We start from the raw sequence: 20,592 nt of genomic DNA, 5'->3' as shown, positions 1-20,592 counted from the left end.
AAAGAAAGAAAGAAAGAAAGAAAGAAAGAAAGAAAGAAAGAAAGAGAGAGAGAGAGAGAAAGAAAGAAAGAAAGAAAGAAAGAAAGGGAAAAAATAAAATAAGTCATTAAAATAAAAGCTAATTATTAAGAAAAGAAATTTTTTTAAGTAAAAAAAAAAGGACAGACAGAACCCTAGAACAAATGGTGAAAGCAAAGCTATACAGACAAAATCACACACAGACGCAGACGCATACACACTCAGAAAAAGAGAAAAAGGGGAAAAATATATATATCGTTGCTTTCAAAGTCCACCTCCTCACTTTGGGATGATTCTTTGTCTATTCAGGTATTCCACAGATGCAGTGTACATGAAGTTGACTGTGGAGATTTAATCCACTGCTCAGGAGGCTGCTGGGAGAAATTTCCCTTTCTCTTTTTTCTTCGCAGTGCTCCCGGGGTTCAGCTTTGAATTTGGACTCGCTCTGTGTATAGGTAGCCTGAGGGTGTCTGTTTTTCCCTCAGACAGGATGGGGTTAAAGGAGCAGCTGATTTGGGGGCTCTGGCTCACTCAGGCTGGGGGGACGGATGGGTACGGATGTGAGGCGAGGCTCGGCAGCAGAGGCCGGCATGACATTGTAACAGCCTGAGGGGCGCCGTTCGTTCTCCCGGGGAAGTTGTCCCTGGATCACAGGACCCTGGCAGTGGCGGGCTGCACAGGCTCCAGGGAGAGGAGGTGTGGACAGTGACCTGTGCTTGCTCACAGGCTTCTTGGAGGCTGCAGCTGCAGTCTTAGATTCTCATGCCCATCTCTGGGGTCCGCGCTGATAGCCGTGACTCACGTCCGTCTCTGGAGCTCGTTTAAGCTGCACTCTTAATCCCCTCTCCTCGCGCACCAGGAAACTAAGAGGCAAGAAAAAGTCTCTTGTCTCTTCGGCAGCTCCAGACTTTTTCCCAGACTCCCTCCCTGCTAGCTGTGGCACACTAAGCCCCCTTCAGGCTGTGTTCACGCCACCAACCCCAGTCCTCTCCCTGGGATCCGACGGAAGCCCGAGCCTCAGCTCCCAGCCTCCGCCCATCCCGGCGGGTGAGCAGACAAGCCTCTCGGGCTGGTGAGTGCTGGTCGGCACCGATCTTCTGTGTGACAATCTCTCCGCTTTGCCCTCCGCACCCCTGTTGCTGTGCCCTCCTGCATGGCTCTGGAGCTCCCCCCTTCTGCCACCCGCAGTCTCCGCCCGCAAAGGAGCTTCTAGTGTGTGGAAACCTTTCCTCTTTCACAGCTCCCTCCCACTGGTGCAGGTCCATCCCTATTCTTTTGCCTCTGTTTTTTCTTTTCTTTTTTTTTTTTTTTGCCCTACCCAGGTACATGGGGGAGTTTCTTGCCTTTTGGGAGGTCTGAGGTCTTCTGCCAGTGTTCAGTAGGTGTTCTGTAGGAGTTGTTCTACATGTAGATGTATTTCTGATGTATTTGTGGGGAGGAAGGTGATTTCTGGGTCTTACTCTTCCGCCATCTTGAGGCTCCTCCCCCGTCACATTATTTCTTGAGGCCAGCATTATTATATCCATTTTGCAAATGAAGAGACTGAGGTTTAAGTAGCTGCAGGAATTTGCCTCCGGATATATACCTGAGCACGGCTGAGCTGGGATATGACCCTAGTCCACCCAGCTTCATGGTGTAGCATCATGAAACAGCCCCTCGGACCCGACCATGCTATTCCTACAGCTCCCACGTCCACCATCCCCTGCCCAACTGAACAGTGCAAGGAAAAGGAATCTTCTCTCATTGCTGAAGTTATGAAGAAGAAAAATGATTTTTTTTTTTTGCTTGATCATAGTAGCGAGAAAAATTTGAAAAAAACAAGAAAAACTTCCATCCTCGCCAAAGGGTCACAACTTGTCAAACTATGGAGTGAAGAAGTCTGCCCCACTTCACAGAGCTCTCATGACAACCTCATTTGTCTGTGTGTTACTCTACACATAGAAAAGACTTTTGATTTCAAGACATCAAGTTCACACTTGCACCTAAGAAAATGAAATGTTCTTACATACTCAACAATTTTTTAAAAAAAAACCCTTTATGAGTTTTTCATATGTGGACAGTTCAATGAATTTTCTTCCAAAAGCAAAAATAAAACAGCCTCTTTGAGAGATCTCATCACTTTCCTGCTACCAACTACTATCTATAGGGAGTCAGCTCCCGAATCTGTGTCATCTTCAGATCCACGTGGTCAAGACACCAAGTGGCAGTCTCCTCTGGGCTCTTCACAGACATCCTGAGCTTAAGGCATCAGCATTACATCCTACTCCCCATCCCACTCCTCAGTCCAATTCCCCTCCAAGACAGCCAAGTCACTCCTCCAGTAACCTAAGCCAGATGCCAGTGCACCTCTCATCCCACACCCAGTCTCTAAGACTTATGGTTGTGCTCTTGAACAAACTCCCCTCTGCGTCTCCTCTTCTCAACTTTCCTCACCACTGCCCTCCTCAGCTCTTTTCTATTATTTTAACAACCTCCTAACTGGTTTCCCTACCTCCACATCCCTCCTCACCCATCCACCATTTACAGGAATGCCCAAGTGATCTTTCCAATACACACATCCAGTCTTGGACCTGCCCTTGTTAAAGCCCCTGAGGGCCTTCAGTGCATCAAGTCTGAGCTCTCCAAACTTTAGTGAAAGGTTCATAAAAGCACAGGGTCAGCTCCCCCTCTCCTGCCTAGCCTCGTTTATCCCTTTCCCAACTCACTTGCCCATCCCTCCATGCTGGGTTACTTAGAGTTCTCTAACGTTCTCATGCTGCTGTGCCTTGGTGTGTACCAGTCATTTTGCCTGGAGAGTCATTTCTTCTCTGTGCTGGTGAATCCCTAACCATTGTTTGAGATTCAGGTCCAGAGTGAGACACTTTTCTTATGAGACCCCCTCAATGCTTAACTCTAGGCAGAGGCAAGTCTTTCCACCATAGCCCTTGGAACACAACTCATTATAGCACTTAGTAATATGCATTTTGATGATTTATTTACTGGTCTGTGTCTCTCAGCTAATTATAAGCTCTTCCGGTGCAGGGTCCCTTTCTTTTTCATCTTTGTGCCTCTAGCCCCTAGCACAGTATTTGCTGTACCCGGGGCACTCATTAAATGCTTGTTGAAAAAATGAATAAATGAAAGAATGAAACATCATGTCAGAATAAAAGTTCATACTGATCTGAAATTTTCAAAATTAACTAATCAATAAATTTGACTTGAGCATGTGTGATATATAAAGCATGACGTTGCCTTAGACAAAAAGAAGTGCTGAATGTGGCCTCTGGTTTCAGAAACTTGTAATCTGGGGACCAGATAAATATAAAAATAAGTGCTAATTATATAGAGAAATTATTTTAATGAACTGATAAAAAGGAACTTCTCAAGGCAATGTAGAATGAGCTGCATGAATGAAATGGAGATGAGTTACAGGAGCTTGGAATTTAAAGAGGTCTCTATGGTCTGGGAAAGGGCTTCTATGGAGTATGACTCAATCAGTTAGACTTCATGTTACAAGTAGCAAAAAGAATTAGCCTATAGTGGTTTAAACAGCAAAGGGAAGCTATTTTTAAAAAGTAATTAATTAATTTATTTTTGGCTGTGTCATGTCTTAGTTGTGGCATGTGGGCTCAGTAGTTGCGGCACACAGGCTTAGTTGCCCCAAGGCATGTGGGATCTTAGTTCCCTGACCAGGGATCAAACTGGAATCCCCTGCATGGCAAGACAGATTCTTAACCACTGGACCACCAGGGAAGTCCAAAGGGAAGCTATTGGCTGAAATTCCCAGGACAGGCTGGCTTCAGACAAGACTCTAGAGTGTAAAGAACATCACTCAATTTCTCTCTTTTTCTGGAGTAGCTCCACATTCTTCTCTTGTAGGGTCCATTTCAACCTCACAGCCCTACCCTTTCTTTCCCAGAAGGCTCCAGAAAATTATATTATATATATAAATATATATATATATTTATATATATAAATATATATATCTCATTATACCCAATTAGTTACATACCTTCCTTGAATCAATCACTGTTGCCACAAAATTAAGACATCCTGATTGATTTAAGCCAATGAGTGGCGCCCCAAAGTGTGTGAAAGGTCAATGGCACCAGTCACATGGCCTATACTATGAGAGGGTGGTTGTTTAAGTACATGCAGGATACCCAGTAAGGCCAGCAAGTCACCTGGGGGTGAAGTAGTGTGGCTCAGGAAGCATTGCTGACTTGCTGCTCATGTCTTTTTCCCCCGCTAAGCCACAATGTCAAAAAAATTTCTCACAATAGGGGGCATCCCCACATTATCTTTTCCTAAATAATGGCGGAAGAAAGAGCTCTGAATTAAAGATCAAGAACTCTTGACTTCTGTCTTGGCTCTGTCAAGGCATTGAATATTTCTGTTTCTCAGGTATTTTACTATGAAATGTGGATAATGACACCTGTCCTCCCAGTGTCATCAGGAAAGTCAAGTGAAATGGGAGTTTGAAATTAACAGATGCAAACTAGCATATGTGAGATGGATAAACAACAAGGTCCTACTGTATATCACAGGGAACTATATTCAATATCCTGTGATAAACTATAATGGAAAAGAATATGAAAAAATGTATATATGTATAATTGAGTCACTTTGCTGTACAGCAGAAATTAACACAACATTATAAATCAGCTATACTTCAAAAAAATAAATTAAAAAAAAAGCCAGGTGAAATGATCAGTTTGAAAGCCCTTTCAAAAGCATCAAAATATACTTAGGAAGGACTATTGGTAATTCACCCTCAGTGCTCATGTCTACATATTCCTCATCTTGAGAGATTAAGACAATTATGCCAATGCACCCCTCAGTTTCTCTGTTCCCTCCACTCCAGGCCTTCTGACCATCTCTTAGTTCCTCATTACTCCATATCAACCCTGATGCTTTACACTCCAGTAATGGGAAACCTCACCCCAAAGGGCTTTGATGGCAGGACACCTTACTCCCTCCTAATGAGGAGTCCACAGGTAGGTGGGCTCCAGGTACGGGGTGTCAGGCCTGTCCTGCCATATCTCTTGGCTCTGACCTCCCCAAGGGCTGCTCTCATTCACAGTCTCCTGCAAGACAACTGCGGTGGTTCCAGGAATCTTTATGTGTGTCTCTTTTTCTAAGGCTAGGAAACCTTTCCAAGAAAAATTCTTATGTCTTATTGGTTAGAACTGCTCACAAGCCCACCCCTAAACCAATGTCTGGCAAAGGCGGATGGGATTCATATGACTGGTGGAGATTCCTCAGGATTCACTTTTTGAGCTAGGGATAGAGCTATTTTCTACATGGCCGCATGGTGGAAAATGGTCTGAAAATGATCAGGGTCTGACAGCTGAAAGAGGGAGGAGATTGGCTCCTGGGTGGGGGACAACCAGAGTCTATATAGCAGATGCTGTCAGTGACCTGCTCTTATCCCCAGGCCCTATGACCTGAGTGCACAGCACTGACTTCTGACCACTAGCACTTGTGTTTCTTTGCTTGAAAACTTCTTCTGGTCTTTCCCACCCATGCAATAAGCCAAAAATGCTAGGGGATTACTATTTCCACACTGGGAACAGCCCTCAATGACTGTTGAGAGCATATACACTCCCACATGTGTAAAAGCTCCAGTTCCCTCATCCCGAGGGTAGGATCACTCCGTGGTGTTTGCTCTGCACTGGCCTCCAGAATGTTGTAGCCCAGTTACATCCCAGCTACCCATGTCTAGTAGCTGGCTGGACAACACAACCTCCCAGGCTGCTCTCCTCTTCCTGCCTAACTTCTCCACTCCACCGTGGTGCTTCCTACACCTCCTTTGACTTCCTATCTCAGAGTCGGCTTCTTGGGAAGTCCACATGAAGATACCATATGCCAAACTCCTTCCTGAATCCAGAGACTGTGTACACAGCGCTCCCATCTGCTCAGAATGTGTTTCCTCTCCCTGCTCAGGCACACGCTCCCTTCCAGTTTCAGTGGAAATGTCACTTCCCTCTGGAAGCCTTGTTTGAGCCCTTGTCCACCTAAGGCCATCCTCTCATTGTTTGCTCTCCTCTTCTGTACTTCTCCTTAAGAATGGTTGTGATTTAATTAGTTGTTTGTGTAATTATTTTTTTTACATCTTTATCCCCAACTAGATTGTGAGCTGCTTGAGGGCAAGGACAATGCTTCTGGCCTCTCACTCTATCGTTGGCTCCTGGCACACTGCCTGGCACAAAGTAGAGGGTCAAGGACTGGCTGGATATGGGAAGATGAATCTTATGAAAGATGTAAGTTTGAGGGTCATTCACACAGAAAAATTTATGAAAGCTTTAGATAAAAGATATTTTATTTATATGACACTTAATGGATCTACATTTATTTCTTGTGACAGAATATAACTTTTATACATAGAAGGGATGCCCATTGTCTAAGGGAGAATCTTAGAATGGTTCCTTTATATCTATAAAACTGCCATTTTAGTCACCTTTTAATTTTATTTATACACTGCAGAATTCCATCTCAAATCCACTATTCTTTTGTTCATTCATTCATTCAATGCCTACTTATCGGACACTACCTGGCAAGACTCTAGAACTATCTGCTCTCGACTCTTTCCAAAAGCCACGAGAGAGACATATAATGACCATCATATAATATATGAGGGAGAACATCCCAGGTTCTCTGTCTGACTACCCTCAGCTCTACTTCCGCAGTAGCCTTTTGGCTTTTACTGAAGGAGCAAGGAACAATCTTATGAAATCAATCACTATATTTGCCGGAAAAGGCTAACTGAGGACTTGTCTATTTTGTCAGTGCTCACATGGGAGAAATTTCCTTTAGTGACAAGTGGCATGAGGCAGAATGAAAACAGCAAACAAACATGCATGCTTGCCATCTCTCTGCCAGGCAGCTCTTTCTTACTAATCCCTAAACAAGACCCTTACCTCTGCATGGGATTAATTCAGGTTTTGTGAGGTTTATATAATTTGGAATCCATCTTTGTGAAAAAAGTACAAAACTACAAATAAAAACGTGACACAGAGCTTTGGAAGGGTCCACACAAGAGAGAGGCTCTGAATTTTAAGCTGCACTGGTTTCCTAGTATATCAGCATCTGACCCTGATTAAGACTGGCTGGTCCTCCCACCCTTTAGCCCTGCATGGTTACTCTGACCTCTATGCTTTATGTTGCTTTTTTGCCTGAAAGACTTCCCTCCTCCTTCTTCTTCAATTCCCGGACCATATTTTTTCAAAGTTTGGCTCCGCAATGCTTTCTCTGATTCTCCCCAGCAGAAAGCTCTCCCTTCCCTGCAGGCCCACAACCCTATGTACAGAGCCCAGGATATGTTGTCTCATGATGGTTTAGAGGGCATCATGAATGGCTCTATCTGAGGGGCATATACTGTGCCTTCTTCAATTAGTCTTGGGCACAGGAACTATTTCTTCATTTAGATTTCTCCTCAGCACCTACTCAAGTTCTGGGTACAGCAGTAAGGGAAGGGAAAAAGGAAAGGTATAATAAAGGCAAGATGATGGGGTGTGGAGTGAGGTTCACCTGGTTGTAACTCTGCCCTCGTTAGTGCAGGACCTCAGGCAAATCACTTACCTCTCTAAGTCTTCGTTTCTCACCGACAAATGGATATAATAATGATGTTTATTTCCCATCACTGTTGTGAGGATTAAGTAAAGCATTTATTCATTCACCAAATATCTATTTAGCCCTCTCTTGGGCTATTTTTGGCACCAGAGGCTTGGAATACACATGACGCAGGGATACTCCCTGTGTGGTGGTTCCCATAGTTGAGTTGGGAGATGGAAGGTTATGATGTATCAGGATAAGGCTATAGCAAACACTCAACCGGAGCAGAGCAGGCACTCCATAAATAGTTGTTAAATAAATGACTGACAGAATGAAGGAATTCAGAAAACAAAAATGATTAACTTTGCAAGATAAGTAACACTTGATATATTTGCAGCATCATCCAGATGTAAGTATAATGTTGACTATAATGGACATGGCAGTGCTGGAACATCACCAAATGCTGCATGTTAAAGAAAATAAAATCAACAGCAGAAAGAAAGCAAGGGTTGAATGAGAGGAGAGAGGACAAAAGGAGGGAGAAAGGCCCTCAGAAGACAAAAAAGGAGGAAGGGCACCGTGGACTCACCTGGCCAAGTGTGCACTCCATGCCGCCCAAGAAGTCAGCCTCCTTCAGCTCATCGTGGTTGCTGCTGATGTCGTGAACCTCAAACCGCAGGCGCTGCACCTCCTCAAAATAAAAGTCCACGGTAAACAGTTTTGAATACACTGGGTTGATGCAGGTGCGAATCACCTCTGTTCTGTCAACCTGCAGAAGAGAGAAAGAGAAAACCCATCAGGGATCAGGGCTTTGTATCATTATCCTTCATAAGGATTCATCTTACAGTGCTCTGTCTCCTTCCAAACTGTCAATGCCCTCCACCAAGTCAACAGGGTGAGCAGTTTGGATGTCTTCAAGGATGCATCTTCAGAGAATAAGCCATGTTTCAAGGAAGAAAATCATAGAATAATCTGAGCTTTGTATTTAAGGGTTTAGAGCACCTTTTATTGTTAAGTAACAGGGCAACAAGATGGATTGATTATTAGGGGCTGCCTGGAGCCTCAGGATGAGAAAGAGTATGAGGGCACGTTTGGGTTCAGGAGAAAAGAAATCTGTATTCAATTCCTGAAGTCTGAGGGGCACAGTCAGGGCAAATGACCATGTAGAAGCCCCATTTTAGCCAACCTACTCTAGTATGAGTGTCATAGTTCATGAATCCCAGCATACTGAAGGGGAAAGGCAAGAGAAGGGATATGAAGATAACTGCCTGTGGTCTCAAGTGTGCCTTTTGCTGGGTTTACACATGTTGACTCAGTCATTTCAGTCCCCCGGGCCTTAGTTTCCTCATCAACCAGTGAGGGTTAGAGGATTGGAGGATGAAAAGTCCCTTTGTGCTCTAATGTTCCAGGAGCGAAGATTTCCCAGGCCTTCTGTGATAATAACTCTCCATTTCTCTCTCACTTTCTGCCACACTCTGTGCCCCTGGAGGCTGACTTTTATGGACTGACTTTCCTGGGCTCCCTTGACCTCTGGGCTCTGGGTGGAGGCAGCCAGAGGGGAGACTTGGCAGGAGATCAGAAGGACATGGGCAGTGTCTCCACCCCTCTACACACACAAGTCTGCTAGGGACTCCCATCCAAGAGGGAGCTGCCGTCAGGATCTGGTGACACAACCCTGACCCTCAGACAGAGGGGTGGTAATGGCTTTCTGCTGCTGCCACGCTGTCCTTTGTCAGCTCCCTTACGCCTGCCCAGGCACATGCAAAGAGTCCCTGTGTGAAGAGTTTAGCCCTTTGAGTGAAACTCTGGGTATGCCGTCTGCTTTCTGCTCGTACCCCCACCACTAAAGTTCTTCTCTTCCACGTCTGTCCCAAGTAAGAATACTCAACACCATTTATATTCTGTGAAGCCTTAGAGGACCAAGTTACAGATAACCCAAGATCCTACAGTATTTCTCAACGGGAGATATCCATCACTCATATTTTATAGGTCAATTGGAGCCTACATGAACTGTCAGCTTTCAAATAGAAACATCATTTTGTGAATGAAAAATATTGCCTGTGATATCAGTAAACAAAGGATGCTGCAGCCACCAAGCCATCACATTATAGCTACCCTGATGGTGAGCCCTGAGGGAACTCAGGATGGAGACAAATGGGCTGCCGGCTGCCAAGACCTCAGCCAATGCAGCCACCCTCACGGGGCACCCTGAGGGGGCTCAGGATGGAGAGAAGCAGGATACTGGCCCCAGGTAGCTGAGGTGCATATCAAAGGAATGATTTCAGTGAGCCCAGACTCTTGCATCTTCCCATACATAGAAAGGCACTAAATTTCATTAACTTGAGATATATGGTTTTCTTTAATTAAGAGTAATCTTTTGATGTTCCCACTACCTGGTCTTTGTTGCAAAAACTCCTATATATCCTGGCTCCCCACCTTGCTTCTTGGGAGCAGTCTCTCAGGGTTATTTGAGAGGCTGTCTCCCAAGCTTGAAGTGCTCAGAATGTCCTCTGAATAAAACATAATTCTCAACTTTTAGGCTGTGCAATTTTTTTCAGTCGACAGTTTATTGGATACTTCCCAAGAGTCATTCATTAGCACAAACTGTGAAAAACATCTCCCCACTTTCATTAGAGTACAAGGAAAGTTTCTCAATAAAATGAGGGAAAACATTTTTGACAATATCATGTGTGTACATGTTATCCAACAAAGAAAATTGGATACACTCTTGAGCTCAGGGCTTGGTCCCTGTCCCTGTCCCTTCCTATGCAGGGCCCTGTGTGAGAGAGGGTTACTCTGTAAGGAACACCATCCGCTATTCCTGGTGGCATGAATGATCCAGGTTGTGAGGCAGAGAATATGGTCCTTTTATGTCCCTGTGTAAGAGACAGAAAAACCACACCCCAACCCACTGCTGATTAGCAGTTGACAACAAGCTACTGTACAGACCAATGGTTATTTGACTCTTCCCGTGAAGACTCAGCTTCTATTTGAGCTGAATTTTATATCCTTTAAAATGTTCATTCTGGGGGTGGGGAGCAGGATTGCATATATTATTGGTTAACTGTGTGGGTACAAGGATTTAATGTATTGGCATAGTTTTTTTCAGTTTATTAAGAGATTATGGTTTTGAGTAATAGTAAAAAATCAGAGGTCACAAACTGGTAGTCTGCAGTTCACACTGACCTAGAGGTGTTTTATTTGTCCTACTTAAATGTAGTTTTCTCTTAATTTGCCAACAGAAAAGAGGCGCTATTTCTATTGCCCTCCCTTTGGGAAAAAAATCAGATTATCTGGCAACCTGGGGCTACATTCATGCATGGCAACAACTGGGGGCTTCCCCATTCAGATGGGCATTCATTCTCCATTCTCCAAGCTCTTCACCCTCAATGAATTCCCCCGCCTGACTTCTAGAGGAATTTTTGCAACACTTGGTCCAAATTCATAGCATCATCAGCCATATGATAAGAGAATTAATTATATTCATGTGGTGCCTTTTGGTAGAAGATTTTGAAACAATCCCCAAGAAGTAACTTATAGGTGAATTCTCAAGACACAGAAAAGGTTATTTCCTCAGGACTAGAAGAACAGAGTCCTAGCCAGGTTTAGATGATAAGAGACAGAAGATGGAAACTCTAGTCTTTGTTTCTCTGCTTTAACCACCCCAAAGGGCGCAAATGGCTGATGTGCATCAATCCTGCTGATTTTCTTCTCACTTCTTGATTTTCAAATGCTCATTCCACATAGACATCACACCACACCTCAGATGGACCATTCAAAACATCACTGAATGACTTGGTTTTGTGAGGGAGAGGATTGGCTTGGAAAGAAGTTAAGTAACAAACATTTGCATTACCAAGATAGATAATTCCAAGGATAATCTCAGGGCCATTGAGACGCTTGAGTATGGATGCTCAGGACTAGGAGGAGAATGGTGATGGGGAAATGCTCGTAACACTCGCAGATGTTTCAAAACATTCTGCATTCCCATCCACTATGGGAGATGCATTCTTTTCTGGAGACTGAAGACAGGTTTAACCTGAGCAATAGAGACTAGGACGGCTGGTGTTTCTCATTAAAAGGTGTCAAGGTCAAGGCAGTTGTTTCCAAAGGACCAGCCGTTGACTGGTGCTGCTGGTTGCATCAGAATCATGGGGCAATAGTAATATTCCACTGTATATATGTACCACATCTTCTTTATCCATTCATCTGTTGATGGACATTTAGGTTGCTTCCATGACTTGGCTACTGTAAATAGTGCTGCTATGAAGATTGGGGTGCGTTTTTTTGAATTATGGTTTTCTCTGGGTATATGTCCAGTAGTGGGATTGCTGGCTCACAGTCATAAAAAGGAATGAAATTGGGTCATTTGTAGAGACATGGATGGACCTAGAGAGTGTCATACAGAGTGAAGTAAGTCAGAAAGAGAAAAGCAAATATCGTATAATAACACATATATGTGGAATCTAGAAAATGGTATAGATGATCTTATTTGCAAAGCAGAAATAGAGACACAGATGTAGACAGCAAATGTATGGATACCAAGGTGGAAAGGGGTGGGGTGTGAAGAATTGGGAAACTAGGATTGACACATGTACATTATTTCTTTCTTTCTTTATTTGTGTAGCCATTTAAAAAAATTCTTTCTTTTTGCATTTAAAAAAAAATCTTTATTGGAGTATAATTGCTTTACAATGGTGTGTTAATTTCTGCTTTATAACAAAGTGAATCAGCTATACATATACATATATCCCTATATCTCCTCCCTCTTGGGTCTCCCTCCCACCTTCCCTATCCCACCCTCTAGGTGGTCACAGAGCACTGAGCTGATCTCCCTGTGCTATGTGGCTGCTTCTCACTAGCTATCTATTTTACATTTGGTAGTATATATAAGTCCATGCCACTCTCTCACTTTGTCCCAGCTTACCCTTCCCTCTCCCCATATCCTCAAGTCCATTCTCTACATCTGCGTCTTTATTGCTGTCCTGCCCCTAGGTGCTTCAGAACCTTTTTTTTTTTAGATTCTATATATATGTGTTAGCATATGGTATTTGTTTTTCTCTTTCTGACTTACTTCACTCTGTATGACAGACTATAGGTCCATCCATCTCACTACAAATAACTCAATTTCATTTCTTTTTATGGCTGAGTAATATTCCATTGACACATATACATTATTGATACTATGTATAAAATAGACAACTGATGGAAACATATTGTATAACACAGGGAACTCTATTTAATGCACTGTGGTAACCTAAATGGGAGGGAAGTCTAAAAGGGAGGGGATTATCTGTATGTGTATGGCTGATTCATTTTGTTGTGCAGTGGAGGCTAACACAACATTGTAAAGCAACCATACTCCAATACAAATTAATAATAATAAAAAAAGAATCAATGGGGCAGCTTTCCTTAACACTGAGATTCCTGATCCCTATACTCCAGGTTCTGATTCAATAGGAGTAAGGGAATCCCCAAAATCTGTATTTTTAAAGGTGTTCTAGGCAATTCGAATGTGGGAATATCAGAGTAAAGGAACTGAAGAGATGGAGGGTCTAGCTCTTGCTCTTGTGTGAGGTTTGTTTTTTGGCCAAGGTTTTAAAAATCTTGCTTTCTTTCTGTTACCCAGTCTGCAAAACTGTCAACACTTCTCTCCTCTACAGTTGTAATGACTGATACCCCAGTGTTGCTTATGGTTTGCAGAACATACTCACACACATTTTTTTATTTGGTTCTTATAGCAATCATGTGATGTAGCTTTATACTATTTTATATATGAGTAAAATCAAGGTCAGATGTCAGTACAAAGTACTGGATGACAGAGTGGGCAGTGAGCTCAGGCTTTTTGACCTCAAAGTCTGCACTATTTTTTCTTAATTCATGTTTCTTCATGAGCATCCCTAGACAGAAAGAAAAAACGCAGCTGGGTTATGATATGATGATGATAGAATCAATCATTGAATATTGCTTTGGATGAGATGCTCTTTTAAAGAATTTCATCTAAAACATTTTTCAGTAGAACAGTAAAGTTCATAATAGTTAATGCTTATGGAAGGCCTGGTGTGTCACAGTTACTCACTTTTAAAAATGCATTATTGAAGTATAATTTACATAAAATAAACCACATCTATTTAAAGTGTACCATTCAGTAAGTTTTGGTATGTGTATAGACTTGTGAAACCATCCCCACAATCAAGTAAAGGCACCCATTATCCCCTACGGTTTCCTTATGCCCCTTTTTAATTCTTCCTCTCACCTCTTCCTGCCCTTGTTCCCAAGCAACTACCGGTCTGTTCTCTGTCACCATAATCAGTTTGTATCCTCTGTAATGATATATAAATTAATTGTACACGCTATGTAGTCTTTTTGTCTTTATTCTTTCATTCAGTGTAATTATTTTGAGATTTATTCATTGTTTGTGCATTAACAGTTCATCTTTTTTTATTTCTGAGTAATATTTCATTGATGGACTGTTTCCAGTTTGGCTGTTACACAAAAAGCTGCCATGAATATTCATGTACGAGCATTTGTATGGACATATATTTCTTTTCTCCAGGAGTGAAATAGGTATATGTTTAACTTTTAAAATTCTAATAGGTGTGTAGTGGTATCTCATTGTGGTTTTAATTTATGTTTTCCTAATAACTAATGATGAGGAGCATCTTTTCACGTGCTTATTTGCCATCTGTCTTCTTTGGTACGTGTATGGTCAAATCTTCTGACAGGCACTCTCTTTCCATCCTTATGACAACGCTGTGAGGTAGGTACTATTATTACTCCCTTTACTGGGAGGTAGAGAGACCCTATAACTTTCCCAATATCATACAGCTTGCAAGAGGTAGGATTTTTCATCTTTATGCTATATAGCCATGCAAATTTGAAGCTTTTTCACCTAAATCCTCTTGCTCAAAGTAATGCACAAACCAGACAACAGGCATAAGATATGGAACTGTTGGGGGAAATTCAGTGAATGAGGCTGTAGTTGTGTCTCTGGAGATCTGGTTTGTCCACTGGGCATATTAGAGATACAATGGGGGCCTTGAACACTGCCCACGGAGATTGAACTGTGTAGGGGACAAGGTCAGTGTGTCATCAAAAAGAGTTCAAGACTATGCACAGAATGGCCATCTGTTCCCAGAGGCTCCCAAGGGCTGGGACTGACATAGGAAAAGGAGGTGAGGTGATTGGGAGGTGAGCACTAAACAATGTGATGGAGAAGTGGGGGAGAAGGTAAAGTCAGGAGCCAAAACTGATGTCAGTCCCTGAATGATCTAAGCTTTCCTAGAGAAGTACAGGTCCCTGTCCCAAGGATAACAAGGCTGGCGAAGAGTGACATCATGTGCCAGAGAGAGACGTGAAGGCTCCCAGGGGAGGCATATAATTAGATATTATTTTAAACTGATATTCTTTAACTATTTCCTCAATATTTATTTAGTGAGGGTGAGGAGAAACTAATTTTCCCTGAATAAATAATGGATAACGTTATGATCAAAAATAAAGGATTGATTACAGACAATTTTTCAAACCATGTAACTTCCAAAGGGACATATTAAACCACATAAAATTTAGATAATAAGTCACTGAGTCACCAGGATTAGCATTATTCAATTTCAGCTGCTTGTGGCTGCTGATTTCAAATGCCTGGCCATGGGGTTGGCAGGTTTGCCCTACAGCTGCAACAAACAAGTCGCTGGTCTTAAAATCACTCAACAGGAGGAGAGAGGTTGATGCCAGTGAAATATGGCTTTTATTTTCATTGTAAGTGGATTCTCTACTTGAATAGAACTAACACTGTAACATTTTGCTCGTTATGTAAAAAGAAGTCACCTGTGGGAACCTGAGTTTCCTGATGCCATTTTTGTGCTATGTCTTCATGCTTGCATCATTTCTGGCTGCCTGACTGGTGTGTCTCACAGCTGGTTCCTGCTCACCAGGTCCAAAGGGTGAAAATATGCCTGAGTATTCAGCAACGTTTGCTTCTCCTTCTCTTATCATAACATCCTGGGCTGAAGCTGATCTCTCACCTGGACACATGTGGTCCTCAATGGGGGCAATACTCACTTTCCTCGGGAACATGTGGAAATGTGTAGGGGCGTCTGGGGTTGTCACAATGATGGGGTGACACCCTAAATGCTAAATATCCTACAATGTGGAGGTTAGTCCTAATCAACACAGAACTGAACACTCTTCAAAGTTAGTGGTGTCTCCTATTTGTCCAATCCACATTCAATCCCAGCTAAACAAATAGAGAAACTTCTCCAAGGGTCTTTGGGTCTCAGACTATGCATATGAGTGGACTTACTAGCCAAGATAGGAATAAAGAGTGGGATCCTTAAGAGAGAAATTCCAGAAGACATCCCTACTTGAAGCAATCATAATAGTTGTGTTATGAATAACACACTTCACCGAAGTCACCTCCTTAGGAATTTTTACGCTTGCCTAGTAAATTATTTAAATTTCTCCTGGAAATGAATGGCAACTTGAGTGGTGACCAATGATGATGGTAACTTTTCTGCACAGGCGAAGAAAGGAGTGAGAGAAAAAATGATGTTCCTTTATCATTCACCTTCTTACGTTCTTGTAGAAGGTGTTTTACATGTTATTTTCAGTCCTTATCTTCATTAACTTTAAAACAAACTTTCTTTCACAATGTGACATTTTTAAAATTGGGATGCATGTTATAATTGATGACATGTCATTGTTTAACTGAAAGTATATTTTTGTTAACTGGTGATATATAAAATAGTACTTCAGTTTACCAATGACTTACCATTTTACCAAAAAGTCTATTAAATATATCATCCTTATTTTGCAAATGATAAAATAAAACTGCATCAGAAAAGCAGTGGCAAAAGAAAGGATCAAACTCAGTCTCTCCAATTTCAAAATATATGCTCTTTCTACTTTATGATTTATTATGGGTTGAATTATGTCCCTCAAAGTTCATAAGTTGAGTATATCAGAATGTGATATTATTTGGAGATACAGCTCTTACAGAAGGTAGAAGTAAGGATGAAGTCATACTAGAGTGAGGTGGATCCCTGATCTGATATGACTGGTGTTCTGTAAATAGGGGATATTGGACACAGACATGCACACAGGGAGATGCTATTTGGACATGAAGGAAGAGATTGGACTGATGCACTTACAACCCATGAGACACCAAAGATGACCAGAAAACCACCAGAAGCCAGAAGAGAGGTGTGGAACAGATTCTCCCAAGTGCCCTCAGAAGGAGCAAAACCTGGCAACGCCTTGACCTTGGACTTCTAGCCTCCAGAACTGTGAGACAATAAAATTCTGTCATTTAAGCCCCCAGTCTGTGGTAGTTTCTTACGGCAGTCCTAGTAAACTACACATCATTCTACCTCTCTCAAGAAGCATCCAGATTCATCTCTGAAAAGGTACTCCTCACCCACCCCATGGCAAAATCTTCAAATGCTCTATAGATTAAATTGAACGAGTGATCCAGAGTTACAAAAGTCAATCCATTGACCACCACCCCACCCCCACCCCCACCCCACCTTATCTTTCTGTTATGCACTTCATCTGGCTGTCAAGGAACAGGGCCTCTTGTGCAAGCTGGGTTCTGTTTACGGAGCCCTGGGGATTAACCTGCTGGAGGACCTGGAGTGAGACAGTCCTTTAACCACTGGACTCAGCCCGGGCTTGTGCTGTTCAGAGTAAACAGCAGAGCCACATCACCTCGCCCAAGAGTGGGGCTCAGAAGTGAATGAAATGAGCATCACCTAGAGGTACCTTCAGAGAGTTCTCAAGGGCCACAGGGATGGGTCCTGGGTCTTCTTCTTCCTTTGTTGCCCTCCTCAGCCCTGTTGGCAGGGGTCTCAAGTATGCACCTCTGCATCCTCCTCAGGTGTTACTCTTCCCCAACATGAGTGTCCAGTGTGTGTGGCTTACTTCCCATGGTCCAAAATTCCTATGTTGAAACCTAAGCCCCAGTGTGATGGTATTAGGAGGTAGGGCTTTGGGAAGGTGATTAAGTCATGAGGGTGGAGTGCTCACGAATGGGATTAGTGTCCTTATAAAAGAGACTGCAGAGAGCCCTCTTGCCCCTTCTGCCATGTGAGAACACAGCAAGAAGACAGCTAAGTGTTTATTAACCAGGAAGCAGGCTCTCACCAGACACCGAATCTTCCGATGCCTTGATCTTGGACTTCCAGCCTCCAGAACTGTGAGGAATACATTTCTTCTGTTTATAAACCACCCAGTCTATAGTATTTTGTTATAGCAGCCTTAACAGACTAAGATTTTTAAACTATGTGGCTTAGAAATCTTAACGAATGCGCAGTTCAGCTTGAGGACCAGGAATATTATATTACCAGCTGCTATGGTTCAGCCCCAAGGTGCATGGTGACCAGAAGGACAGTGTGATCTACTCTGAACATCCCCACCTCCTGGTCAGGCTGTGTGTAGGCAAGTTTCTTCTTCCTTGGGAGCTGCCATTTTGACTGTTGCTCATCTTGTTACAGGATAGGAAGACTGAAGGAAATAACTAAGTTGTGAGCTGATTTACTTGATGGATTATCCAACTGAGCACTCCATTAACTGCCACATTCCCAATATGTGAAATGAGAGTTAGTGAATGTGGTGATTAGTCTCCTTTGCATCTGCAGACCTTTCTGTTCTGCTCTGTTCCCCAGGAGACTGGCTGCATGAATTGCTTTATTAGGGTTTCTTTGCCAACTTGCCTCTTCAGCCAATAGGAGGCATCAGTAGATCAGAAAGTGGGAAGAAAGAGAGCTCAGTGTGTTTTGCTTGCTCCCTTCCGGCCCCATGCTGCTGTTTTAGGTAGTGACTATGTCCCCCCCACCCGCACAGTCCCCTCCTAGTAACCCTTCCTGCAAGCCTCCAGCTCTCACTGGGTTCCAGTAACACTGCCATCTCCACCTGCTCATCAAGTCCAGTGGTACCTTCCCACTGTTGCTACTCCCAGAGCATCTCATCATCCCTTGCTGATCCCTTGAACTTTGCCCACACATCTCTACGTGTGTCATTAACATTTCTTCTGGAAGAGACTTCAGAATCCCGAGGGCAGGCAAAATTGTGTCCGGTCTGGTGGCTCATGATGAATGAATTATATGGTCTTTTAAGAGTCTGAAAATTGGTGATCCATATATTATTCATGTGGTAACTTCCTCTTATCCTCAACATCTATTCATCAACTGTGTTCAGTAGTAGATCATAAGGAACATTTACTGAACACTTAAAATGCCCCAGGCATTGTTCTAACCACTTCACATGTACTGTCCCACTCAATCATCCCAACAAACCATCCCATTATCACTATTTTATACATGAGAAAATGTAGGGTCAAAGGGGTTAATGTGCCCAAGGTCACTCAGCTGTAGTGATGGGGCCACTTGGGATTCCCCTTAAAGCTCTTTCCTGGGACATGACCATCTCTCTTGAAGAGGACACATCTCTTCAGGTACCCTCTGAATATAGTGGTTTCAAGCAGAGCCCTTCCCAACACTCAAGACTCCAAATGGGGGCTCGGGAGAAGATGGCGGAAGAGTAAGACGCGGGGATCATCGTCCTCCCCACAGATACATCAGAAATACATCTACACGTGGAACTGCTCCTATAGAACACCCACTGAACGCTGGCAGAAGACCTCAGACCTCCCAGAAGGCAAGAAACTCCCCACGTACCTGGGTAGGGCAAAAGAAAAAAGCATAAACAGAGACAAAGAATAGGGACGGGACCTGCACCAGTGGGAGGGAGCTGTGAAGGAGGAAAGGTTTCCACACACTAGAAGCCCCTTCATGGGCGGAGACTGCGGGTGGTAAGAGGGGTGAAGCTTCAGAGCCACGGAGGAGAGCGCAGCAACAGGGTACGGAGGGCAAAGCAGAGAGATTCCCGCAGAGGATCAGTGCCGACCGGCACTCACCAGCCCGAGAGGCTTGTCTGCTCACCCCCAAGAAGCCTGTGTGCGAGCACAGGCCACTCTCCACACCTCCCCTCCCGGGAGCCTGTGCAGCCCGCCACTGCCAGGGTCCCGGGATCCAGGGACAGCTTCCCCGGGAGAACGAACGGCGCAACTCAGGCTGGTGCAACGTCACGCTGGCCTCTGCCGCCGCAGGCTCGCCCCGCATCCGTAGACCTCCCTCCCCCGGCCTGAGTGAGGCACAGCCCCCAAGTCAGCTGCTCCTTTAACCCCGTCCTGTCTAAGCGAAGAACAGACGCCCTCAGGCGACCTGTACGCAGAGGCAGGGCCTAATCCAAAGCTGAATCCCTGGAGCTGTGCGAACAAAGAGGAGAAAGGGAAATCTCTCCCGGCAGCCTCAGGAGCAGCCGATTAAAGCTCCACAATCAACTTGATGTACCCTGCATCTGTGGAATACCTGAATAGACAACGAATCATCCCAAATTGAGCAGGTGGACTTTGGGGCAAGAGATATTATTTTTTTTCCCCTTTTGCACTTTTTCTGAGTGTGTATGTGTATGCTTCTGTGTGAGATTTCGTCTGTATAGCTTTGCTTTCACCATTTGTCCTAGGGTTCTGACCATCCCCTTTTTTTTTTTTTTACTTTATAAAATTTTTCTTCTTAAAAATTATTTTTTATTTTAATAACTTTATTTTATCCTACTTTATCTTCTTTCTTTCTTCCTTCCTTTTTCCTTCATTTCTTCCTTCCTTCCTTCCTTCCTTTCCTTTCCTTTCCTTTCCTTTCTATTTTTTCTCCCTTTTATTCTGAGCCATGTGGATTAAAGGCTTTTGGTGCTCCAGCCAGGCATCAGGGCTGTGTCTCTGAGGGGCGAGAAAAAACTTCAGGACACTGGTCCACAAGAGACCTCCCAGCTCCATGTAATATCAAATGGCGAAAATCTCCCAGAGATTTCCATCTCAATACCAACACCCAGCTTCACTCATCGACCAGCAAGCTACAGTGCTGGACACCCTATGCCAAACAACTAGCAAGACAGGAACACAGCCCCATCCATTAGCAGAGAGGCTCTCTAAAATCATAATAAGGCTACAGAAACACCAAAACACACCACCAGACGTGGACCTGCCCA

At 43.5% G+C, this 20,592-nt stretch overlaps 1 protein-coding gene across 2 annotated transcripts in view; it reads right to left on the bottom strand.

Moving 5' to 3' along the window:
- The window catches only part of CPNE4 (copine 4), a 613,382-nt gene that overhangs the window by 202,656 nt on the left and 390,134 nt on the right, over positions 1-20,592 (bottom strand). For both annotated transcript variants that reach the window (XM_024115179.3, XM_055089937.1), the window contains exon 3: positions 8,141-8,320. In XM_024115179.3, the coding sequence (XP_023970947.1) occupies positions 8,141-8,320 (180 nt within the window). The remainder of the gene's footprint in view (positions 1-8,140; positions 8,321-20,592) is intronic.

The sequence above is a fragment of the Physeter macrocephalus genome, chromosome 1 (assembly GCF_002837175.3).
Source record: "Physeter macrocephalus isolate SW-GA chromosome 1, ASM283717v5, whole genome shotgun sequence".
In the NCBI taxonomy this organism is placed as follows: domain Eukaryota; kingdom Metazoa; phylum Chordata; class Mammalia; order Artiodactyla; family Physeteridae; genus Physeter; species Physeter macrocephalus.
Note: the sequence above shows the minus strand (reverse complement) of the source record. Positions and strands in the feature narration are given on the sequence as shown.